The sequence below is a fragment of the Scleropages formosus genome, chromosome 4, assembly GCF_900964775.1.
Source record: "Scleropages formosus chromosome 4, fSclFor1.1, whole genome shotgun sequence".
Lineage (NCBI taxonomy): Eukaryota > Metazoa > Chordata > Actinopteri > Osteoglossiformes > Osteoglossidae > Scleropages > Scleropages formosus.
This window is the reverse complement of record NC_041809.1, coordinates 6296185-6307682: the sequence shown is the minus strand read 5'-3', so window position 1 is coordinate 6307682 and position 11498 is coordinate 6296185. Positions and strand designations below refer to the sequence as shown.

Below are 11498 nucleotides of genomic sequence, written 5' to 3'. Positions count from 1 at the left end.
ATGATGCCTTAAGTAATAAAAATAATTTTTTTTTTTTTTTTTTAAAAAAGGCAGTGCTTTTGCCTTGTGCAGTCAATGTGACCAGATGTGGTTTACAGTTCCAGTTTTAATGTCTTTTGGTTCCCGGTACAAACTCTTCAGAATAATCCCCTTGGCTTCCCGGTATGGTAAAACGAAACAAACAAACCCAACGTGTCCTGGGAGAGAATAATATATTGTTGTGGATGACTTTCCCTTTCAGAGCTCTTCAAGTCTCATGTTGTAATGCTGTAAGGGGAGAGTCTGGTGGAAAGTACGGTACAAGGAAGGGAAATACCAGCAAGTGACAGAACGAAGGCATACGATACGCAATATGAAGAACAGCTATTGTCTGAAACCATATGAAACACCTTTAAGGTAATAGTATAGTGTTACTGTCTACAAGTGTGGGACATTTGATTGCTAAGATAAACAGTAATTAAGTTTATCGGTCTAGCAAAGTTGATACACCGATTGTCCGGATGGTTTGCGGAAAAGGGCGAGCGTCACATGTTCCCTGTCGCACAAGCAATTAAAAGTGAATCAAATCAGTGCAAAAAATTCATGATACGGTACCCTGACTCAGAACTTTAATGCCGCTTTCAAGTTTCTAATCCCGTGTTATAGCACCGTCTCAGCATTGACATTTTGTCAGTCTTTTTTGGAATTCACAACAAGGCCTCCTATTCGGCCTTCAAGTCTGTCGGAAAAACAAACACGCGACCGGACTCATTCGTGGCGTCGAGCGCATCGAGCGGTCATGTCTTGTGACCGTGAGAACGACAGCGCGTGATGGATGGCACTTGTGTGTTACTTTACTGGCTCAGTCAATGCTGGGACAAGGTACCTTGTGGAACGAAACTGTGCCCTTTTAAAAGGTTGTCTTTTTAAAAAAGAAAAAAAAAAAAAAAAAGCTCAGTGCAGTAAAATAATTTTCTTATTAGTCTGCCATTAAAAATCTGAGAGTGCAGTGAGGAGCAGACCCAGGTGTACAGCAGGAGATGGGGACCGGAACTAGCACTTGAGCAGTACTCCTGCCCCCAGCGTAAGGAGGGAGAGGGGTACTTCCTATCTGCCCCGTGCAGTCGCTCTTCCGGACCCTTACAGCTGCAGCTTCTGGCCAACCTGCAGGAAGGACTGCTTCTCCATGAGACGGCGGAAGTGGCCCTTGCTATTGGCTAGCAGCTCAGCCCGCTGGCCGCACTCCACCACACGGCCCTGGTCCAACACGGCCACGGCGTCGGCGCTTTGGACGGTGGAGAGGCGGTGGGCGATGATGAGCACGGTGCGGTTCTGCATCAGGCGCTCCAGGGCCTCCTGCACGAGGAGCTCATTCTCCGCATCCAGGGCACTGCGAGGAGCAGCAGGAGACGGAGCGTTAAGCGGACGAGGCCGCAAGGATTTAGGCGTTCAGCACCGCTCATCGTGCACCAGATTTTGGATCGAGAGCTTCAGATGACATGGTGCAGAAATAAAGGCTGAAGGTCCGACTCATATCAAGACCTCTACGGTTTGTTACTTTTGGAAGAAGATACTTAACCTCCTCGATCTGTAAAACGTATAAATTTGTCATTTTGCAAATGATTATAGAATACCGAGTAACCTCTTCGATGATACATAAGAAGACTGACGTGACAGCCTTACCTTGTGGCCTCATCCAGCAGAAGGATTTTGGGGTTCTGGGTAATTCAAAAAAGGGAAGAAGATTAATATTACATTCAGCGAAAACTTAGTCTTGGTTACCAATGTGAAGAAACTATACAGCAAAATAATTACAAAATTTCAGAAAACTTACCTTGAGCAAAGCTCGAGCAATGGCAATTCTCTGTTTCTGACCACCTAATACAAAAAAAAAAAAAAAAAACAGAAAAAATGCTGCCACTTGATAGCATCTGACTGAAGTTACAGCCCTTCCAATCTGACAACAGACAGGAAATACCACAAGTGCAAAATTCTGATAAAGAATAAAGAAGCATGTTTAAAACTTGTTTTAACATTTCTGAAAGCCAATTTTCTCACTAAAGCCATACCCCGTTTTCTCCCCTCTCTCATCATTCACAATTTCCTCTTCGTTTTGTTTTTTTCATTCTCGTCTTTTATTATACCAATTTTTTAATGCAGATGTTCACTGTAAAATTCTTTCTTCTATACTGTAAAGCACTTTGAGAAGGTGCTTTTAAAGGCACGACATTAAGATTTTTATCTTTCTCCCCTGAAAGCCATCAAACGGAAGCACCAGCTGATCCAATAAACCACGTGAACGATACTGTTACGCCGAACTCCCACGTGCTCGGATGGTCCGAATACCAGTCCGCAGGGCGGCGTTGGCGCACCGAGCCCTGGTGTGGCTCTTTTCCCCGAAGCCTGTCTTTAAAGGCCAACTCCGGAACAAAGAAGCTCTGCCCTGGGAGGCTGGTTAAAGTCCAGCAACCGCAGTCATTAAATGGAACTCCGCACCGGCTACGCGCTCCGCGATGGCACCTAACTGACGACTGGATGTTAAATTAACCACAGCTCCCGCAAGCCAACTATACAACCGGAATTGCAGGAAGCTACGCGACACGCGCACAAAACATGGCGATTTTCGATCAGGGATTTCCCAGGACTGCCGTTCCTTCCGTCATTTATCTGAAGCTGGTTTTCGTGAGCGGCGACGACTTGATGATATAGTTTCGCTTGTAGAATCACTGAATTTGGGACACGAGTTTTAAAAAGCAAACAAAATGTTTGGCGGCCCCTTTCAGACCACGAAAAAAGATTCCTCCACAGCAGCACTGTGAGAGTTTGAAATATCAATGGTGACAAAGGACCTCAGATCAGGGCAATGATTGTTACCATGGCAATCTACTAGTGTCCTACTTACCTGACAGCAGCACCCCCTTCTCCCCTACCACAGTGTCAAAGCCGTTGGGGAAGCCCTGGACAAAGTCATAGGCATTGGCCATTCGGGCAGCGTGATGGATCTCCTGGGAAGTGATCGCGCTGGGGTCCGGGGCTCCGTAAGCGATGTTCTCTGCGATGGAGCAGGAGAACAGAATGGGTTCCTGGGGGAGAGGGGCCAAAGTACCCGGTTAGGATCAGGCCAAAATTCAGTTCCGATCCACCAAAACTCTGGGACTTTGCCCCAGCTGTATAACTTCAACCTCTGCCTAAATCAACATTGTATATTATTATTAAAGTGAAACAAATTAAACACATAAACAGCTACAAATGTCACAACAGCACAGACTGAGCCATGTTCCATCATCGTAACCAGAAAGGCACAAAGGATGTTCATTTTCATTCATTTTTGTCCCGTGACTTCGGCCTTCCTTGGCTGCTCCTCACAGCTGGCTGTTCGAAAGTCTCAGCAGATCCAAGCAGAAGACTGACCTGGCTCACGGTACCAATATGACGTCTCAGCCAATAGGGACTCAGATCTTTCACGTCGTGGCCATCGATGGTGATCATTCCTGGAAGCCCAGCAAACACATCACATACTGTAACACTGGAGTTTGGCAGGACCCAGCTCTGACTGCAGGACCCACAGGCAGAGCGGCTGCCGTGACAGCGGTTGGTCTGTAGGAGGGGGCTCACCAGAGTCGGGGTCATACAGCCTCAGCAGCAGCGAAACCAGAGTGGACTTTCCCGAACCGCTGGGGCCCACCACTGCCATGACGGACCCAGCTCGCACCAACAGGTCCAAGTGCTGGAATATGGGTGCTTCTTTGCGGGTTGGGTAAGCAAAGGACACGTTCCTGAAGGCCAGCTCGCCTCTCAGCTGATCTGTACTGAGCTCCAAACCCTCTGGATGTGGGTGGATCAAAGTCAAAGAAGCAAACGCAAGAGACAAAGTTGACAGGACGTTTAACATGCCTCCACTAAGGCTCAGAACTAGAACTCAGGTCCCACATGTGTGCTGGTCATTTTTCTCCTAAGGTCTGATGTTGAATGAATGATGCATGATGAATGTTTATGCCTAGGAGTGGCGGGCTGCCTAGGACTTGGATCCCAAATCTCAATTTTTCACCCTTTCCTCATATTGGTAGTTTTTGTTTTCCTCTCCTCAGCTGCCAGTTAGCTTACTTTCTGTTTGCAAATCATTATTTTTGTATTTTGCATTTATCACTTTTGGGTCACTTGTTCCCAACAGTTCAGTGCTCTGTGCCACTATTGACAAGCATGCTCTACAAAAATAAAAATTTACTTTTAAGAATACTCTAAAAAAAAAAAATGTCTACCCTCACCTCTCATCAGCTCCTAAATCCAAATATTCATCAACAACAAATTCACAGGAGTGTAATTTTGACGAAAAAAAAAAAAAAAAAAATTGTTCCTTTTTTTGCCCAAAGCAGAAGGATTGCGGCACTTCCTGCTGTTATACACGTACAGGGATGTTGCTTCATTGCGTGACACTCAAAAGCGGAGAGATACGAGACGTCAGGAAGGAGAAGCTGGATGCTCACCAGTGAGGGAAAACTCTGGCTTCCGGTCCAGTAGTTCCCACAATCGGGTTCCTGCTCCTAAGCCCTTCATCAACTCCGAGTAGAAAGAGCTGAGACCTGTGTGGAGAAATGAGAGACTTTTTAGAGCTCCCAGCAGACTGACAGTAACTACAGACAGAAAAATGAACCAAGCCTCTCCAACCCTCCAAAGGCAATTACAGCTGGCATAATATTTATGAGCACAAGCTGCAAGTCGGTTAAGATCTTGACTGCACTGACCAAAAGGCTAGGCAGAACAGAGAAGTGCGGATAAAGACACGTCGTATGCGCACCGGCGACGCTGACGCCCACCCAGAAGGTATACATGAGGAAGGAGGACAGTTGCCCCATGGTCATGTGCTCACTTCCCATGAGCAGCCCCCCTTTATACAGCACGGCGAGCACCATCATGTTCCCATTCAGCCCCATCTGTAACACACACATACAGCCACAGTGAGCAGCGATCCCAGCGCAAGGTGGCGTGCCTTCTTCAGTCACGCGTCAAATGCCCAATTTCCTTTAAATCACTACATCGCACATCTGCTGGTCTAAAGAAATGGCAAATCAGACTAACTGAAGGCAGCAGTGAACTAAAATGGCATTTGCTCTTGAACCGCATTAAATTAAAGAAGCTAAAATTTCATCGAGTTCAAATGTACTGTAAGAAAACAGCTCAAGGTTCAATTTTACTGAGAATCAGAACAAAGAGGTTTCCTTTAGAATCGTGGAAGCGCGCGCTTGACACGCACCAGTCCGTAGAATCCCGCCTGCATCACAGCCTCCTTCTTGGCCAGGCTGAAGACGTAGTTGACCTTCTCGGCGTACTTCTCCACCTCAGTCAGCTCCTTCCCGAAGGCCCGAACCGTCCGCAGGTTGCCGATGCGCTCCTCTGCCAGCTGGGAAGGGAAACGCAGTTGGCCAATGTCAGGCCATGGTCACCGTCAGGTTGTCCCCTGTGGCCACGGGTGTCGTTCGCTTCTCACCTGAGTGGCTTCCGCCAAAGCGTCCTGTGTGCGTTTGGAGATGGAGCGCAGGTATCTCCCGTAGACAACAGCCAGTCCAGTCATCGGGGGTACCACCATCAGGACAAACGCAGCCAAGTTGGGGGAGACATAGAACTGAGAGAAGGAAACGATAAAGATGAGGCTGACTGTAAAATGCTCTGTATTATCATTTAAACACATAGACAACACTTCCATCCAAAGTAACATCACCCACTTCCACAGCCTGATGCTATAGTGGAAGAATTTGAATCAAGTACTTTTCTTCAGGGTACAACAAACCTCTAACCAGGACTTCAAACAGCCGCCTTTAGGTTAGAAGCCTGCACCCTTAACCACTACACTGTGGAAAATAATCAGGTACAATTTTTTAAAAAATGTCATCAGCATAAACTGCTGCAGACCAATTGAAAGCCCATGAAATCCAATGAACCTCGTTCAAATTTTGCTATCAGTACAGCTGAGAGCTGCTGCTGGCAGTCAAAATTTCTCCTCCACCAAAACTGGAAGTTATTCAGATTTTCTCCGAAAAAGTACAACGTTATGCCTGTACACTAAGCTACTTACACCGATTTACCCATTTTTATAGCTGGCTAATTTTTCCGTGAGTAATTTAGGGTAATGTGCTTTTAAACACAATGCTACCTGCTTTCCAGGAAATTATTATATGCACATCTTAACTAATACATAAGTTTCCTTTACTTGTGAATAAAAAAAAAAAATAAATGAGAACTTTAAATTTTCCTGTAAGTCTGAGGTCACCATTGGATTCCAGAATAAGTCAAGTTCAACCGGTTCTGGAATACGCATGGTGTATTACTCACGTCTGGTACGCTGCTGAGAGATTTGCATGCCACTCTGCTATTCATGCACAAAAAAAAAAATTTAAACGTGTTTAGAACAGAATAAGGAAAGAGTACGTACAAACTTCAGCTCGGCGAATTTCTCAAGAAATACGCGCAGGCTGTTTACAGAAAAGCAACAGGGCAAACTCAAGAAACAGGAATTTCAATATCCATTATGCGACGTTGCTAAACAACATGTGACGATAAAGCAAAGGGTACTGGCTTATTTCTGACTGATAAGATAACATAAGCCACTGGTGTCTACTGAACGCCCAGATCCGGTCGCCACTCCTTCATTTTATTACCCACTTTGCAGATTTACATGTTTAAAAGGCAAAGAAAACTTCTGATATGATGCGAAAGGTCAGGAACTCTGATTATTCACCATCATGCCAACTCCAGCTGTTGCCTGGGCAACGGCACGGAGCCCGTCAGAGAGGTTGTCCGTGACGGAGTGACCGAGGCGTGCTGTGTCTGCGGACAAGCGGTTTATGAGCTCGCCGGTACGGGTCTTGTCGAAGAAGCCCAACTCCTGCCTCAAAATCGAGGAGAAAAGGGATTCACGCAATTTTCTCACAATCTGCTGTCCTGAAAAAATGACCAGAAACAAAAACAAAGTTTCATTGAGACCAGCATAGGCAGTCAGAAGGTCAAAAGTAATGGCCTCTTTTTAAATTAAGTTACAATCAGCTCTTTCAAGTACAGGCTTCCCACGTATAACAAGCACAACACGCTCCTGGAAATGTAAACTGAATTCTTGGCAAGTGAATTCCCAATTAAACAGGAAAAATGTGTTACCGAGTACTAAATATCCGCTTGTTTAACTTGCCAAACATCTCAAATTCCTGCTTTAATCTTTTAAATATGAATAAATACAATTGCACACAATCATTCTGGACACCTTTAAATCCAGGCTTAAGACCCACATGTTAAAATCACTTTTACATGACATCTAAATGTCCCTTTTTCTATCTCCTTTCCTTCTCATCCTCTATCTCCCCATTACTTTCGCTTTTTATTTTAAATGCTGTTGATCATTGTTCTTTCGTTAGCTTTAGGGTAGTAATTCATGTGTCTTCTGTGATGTGAAGTGCTTTGAGATGAACCAAAGATTACCATTATTGGAACAGTACAAGAGGCACTTTCTGTAATGTACAGTAAGTACTACAATAACTTGTAATACTCAAATCCCCTGTCTGCTGCACCATCTGAAAAGTATAATTTGTGATACATTAATAATAAAGCAATTCATAATGTTATTGCGCTTCAAGACAATTTTACATGTCAATTCAGTTCGAGTTTTAATCTGATAGGCAAGGTTTTCCTTTTACTTTTCAACTTTAAGGTAATTCTTTAAAACTTTTTATGCTTTAGGGCTGAGTATTATGATAGATAATAGTTTTACACTTTGATAAAAATTCATTTCTCAGTGCTATGAGGCAACTGAGGTGCAAGCTGCTTCCCTTGTGTGGTGCTCAACATCACCAACGCTCGTATTCTGAATTGAAATTTCTGTTCTATTAAGACATTTCCTGTGAGCTGAAAGCTCAGTATGTGTGTTTTAGGGTACAAATTATATGTGCTCATATATGAGGCGACACTATTTGTATGTTACTATGTCTACATTCATGCTTACAGTTAAACCACCAGTATGTGTGCAAAACATCATTAACCCCGTGCAAATTCAGAGAACTCTTGAAGGTGACTATTATTTATGTTTACTCACTCAGCAGACGCCTTTCTCCAAAATGACTTCCAATGAACTCTATTTAGTGTTATGAGCCCACACACCTTATTCACCGCGGTGACTTACACTGGTGGATACACTACTTACAATGGGTCACTCATCCATACATCAGTGGAACACACTCTCTCTGTAACTCACACACTATGGGTGAACCTGAGCAGCACATCTTTGGAGTGTGGGAGGAAACCAGAGCACCCGGAGGAAACCCACGCAGACACGGGGAGAACATGCAAACTCCATACGACTGAGTGGGGATCGAACCCACCTCCTCTTCCACCACCCAGGAGCTGTGAGACAGCAGCGCTACTCGCTGTGCCACTATGCCGCCCGCGGTGTTTACAGATATTATGCATATTACACTGATGCTGCATAACTAAGAACGCTAAACGGCTACCGCCGACATCAAAGACAAATAGCAGCATAAAATTAAAACCATTTGAGAAGGATCTGCGTGACAAGTAGGACCCCCTTCATTGCACAAATTCATGATAAAATGGAGCTCACCTGAGGTTTGAATGAGGTAGATTCTGATGGCGTTGGCAGCAGCCCCTGTGAGGAAGACCCCCGACAGCATGGCACAGAGGGAGGTCAAAGAGGTCTTGAAGTCATCCCCCGGGGTCATGTAGATAGTGTCAATCACCTTTCCCAGGAAGAAGGGAGCTGACATGGTGACGGTGCTGGACACCACCAGGAAGCACAAGGCCGCTGGGGAGCAAATGTGCGGAAAGCAGAGGCCCATTTAATCCGTGGCAAAGCCTTTGTACTGGAACAGATGTGCTTTAATCGAATGAATGACCCATGATTTCAAGAACGTCATTTAAGCAAAGAACTGACGGTGCATCACCAAGAATAAGACAAAACCACTTCAAAAGCTCCAAGGCACTGTTTCCAGAACCCACCAGCTGAACTAAAGAGCCTCAATACAGAACATAAAGCAGAAGAAGAAAACATCTCAGTGGTTAACATTCTTCCATCCTAACATCCTTTGGAGAGATAACCAGGATCAGGGTTTAAGTAAACAAGCGTAATTGTTTTCATGGGACCGGTTCCGAGCTCCTCTGTTTCTAAGCCAACCGCGAGAACCTAGAGATTCACATCTGCTCGCACCGCGAGATACGGCCGAGCTTAAACTGCAGAGCCGCCCGTTCTCTCCGACACCTTCCACGACCGCTAGTGATGGAAGGATGATGATGACTGATGATCAGCGTACAGCAGTCTGGCTTTTTATCATCACATTTCCCACGCGTGCTGCCAAAGGGGAGCCGAGTGCTTCCGAAGGCCCCGGAGCAACTGAGTAACTGCAACTGGCATGGAGGCATAAAGTGAAAGGGAAACAAAGATGCGACTTTCGGTAGAGCGGAGGACGTTTCTCCGAAAAATCACAGATCTGGATAAACAAACACTTGACCACTGATTCCGTCCACTCTGGAGAACATATATTTTAAAGAGCATCTGCAAGGCTGTGTACTTTTCAGTGGCGAGTTCAGATGCACCAGCAGAGGACACTGATTATGTGCTTTATTAATGATTGATGGCATGATGATGATGATGATGTTAGGGGCTAAGGTTGGACATCTTGCGGCCAAAAACCTTTCTGATGAATCTCGGGAGAAGAAACCCCCGAGTAACACTATTTTAACACTTAAAGTGCACCACACAAGAAGAAGTTCACTTGTATTCGAGTGAGGTCGGATACGCACCGGTGAGCCTCCAGCGCTGCGGCCGCGCCAGCTCCATCAGCCTCCGCAGGTCCTCGCCCTGGAGGCGGGGAGACCGGCCGCTCGAGCCGCCGCCGCCGCCACTCGCCACGGGGGTCTCCCGGTCATCTCCGTCGCCGTCCCGCTTCTCCCGGCCTCGCACCGGCGGCTCTGAGCGCGCGGACGTGCTGTAGGCGCAGAGCGAGAGCGGCCGCGAGCTCCACGCGTGACGCCGGCGGGGCGAGCGGAACCCGCGGCAGGGTCGCGCGGCAACCCGCGGGCAGGCGACCCACGGCACGCGCCACTGACAGCGAGACGTCATGATCGCGTGGGACCCGTCGTCGCCGCGCGGTCCTCCGACGCTCCGCCGCTGGAAGAAAGTTCCCCAGGTGGAAGTTCTCGTGCTAAAGCGGGCGATTCCGGGGTCCGGCGAACCGGCGGTGACCCACCGCGCGTTGCAGAGCGCCGCGGGTCGCAGCCTGTCACAGGTCACGTGTTTAGCTCTGACACGCCACACGAGACACCCCGCGAGGATTCGGGCGCTCATCACGCTGGCCACGTGCGGTCTGTTTTTATACGAAAGAGGTTACTTGGATTTTATTTTGATTGTGCGGAAGTCGGAATCTTCCAGAGAGCTCTCCGCATCGAGCTCGCGCGGTCAACGAGGAGGCCGGGCGACAGGGGAGGTCCCAGCGCGCGCCCATCCGTTACTCCACATGATTATGATAATCTATCTTCTCGTGTCAGAGGACAGACAGTCTCGCCTCGGTCTTATCGAGTCCGGCGACACAAGCATCTGTTCAAACACTCTCCCCGATTCAGACCATCGGCCACCGCCCCGCTTATCCGACACCTGCCAAGAAGAACTCGTTTAAACACGACGGAGGTAACCGACCACACACTTTGTGTCAGTATACCTAGTCAGACATGAGTAAACAACCTCCGAATGTGCATTAGACACGCTGACTGACTGAGCCCGGCATAAGTCAACGAACGAGGCGCCTACACTGAGTCAGACATGAGCAAGCAAACGCGACACGTCGATAAAAGTGTACCTCAGTCAGACATGAGCACACGATCCTGCGAGTACGCTGCTTCTCTTGACGTCTTAGCCTTGTTTTTCCTATTTTTTGTACATTTTAACTTATTTACATATTTATTTTCTCGTTTTATTCTCCTTGACATTGATTGTTTGTTGTAAAATCTGGATGTGCGGTTTCTGTGTCTATTTTTAAAAATATTTTTTATTAAACGAACAATTCAAGAATTCACAGTACAAGAAGATGAACACAGAAAAAACCTATCAAGGAGAAGTCAACGGGGGCACACCCAGGACGGGACGCCAGTCCATCGCAAGGCACCCCAAGCGGGACTCGAACCGCAGACCCGCCAAGCCCACCGCGCCACCACGCCCCCCAACAAATAAATAAATAAAAAAAATTAATAAACAAAATAAAATAAATTACAAGTCACTCTAACGACCATACATATTACGTGAAACCTTAAAAATATTAAAGCAAATTACTGTCTTAATTTATAACACTCTTGAGTTTGAACCCGTGTATATGATATTTGGCTACAGCCTATAATTATTAAAATTGATAACATATTGTTTCTTGCTGCTAACAAACGGTCATGCATAATTACAACAGTAATTAAAAAAACTGTAAACAAACATCTACACAACTCCAATTACATTTTTATCAGGGTGTACACGTATATTCCAC

General features: G+C 46.3%; 1 protein-coding gene across 1 annotated transcript; it reads right to left on the bottom strand.

Annotated features, from left to right (window-relative positions):
• Positions 1-591: 591 nt before the first annotated feature.
• abcb10 (ATP-binding cassette, sub-family B (MDR/TAP), member 10) lies at positions 592-10767 on the bottom strand. Its single transcript, XM_018749634.2, has 13 exons — positions 9775-10767; positions 8579-8779; positions 6713-6915; positions 5465-5599; positions 5231-5377; positions 4775-4910; positions 4464-4559; positions 3595-3804; positions 3391-3470; positions 2882-3062; positions 1814-1857; positions 1663-1697; positions 592-1369 (listed from the first exon to the last, which is right to left on the bottom strand). The coding sequence occupies exons 1-13, from the start codon at positions 10316-10318 to the stop codon at positions 1120-1122; spliced, it is 2262 nt and encodes a 753-aa protein (XP_018605150.2). The 5' UTR covers positions 10319-10767; the 3' UTR covers positions 592-1119.
• Between the last annotated feature and the right edge of the window lie 731 nt (positions 10768-11498).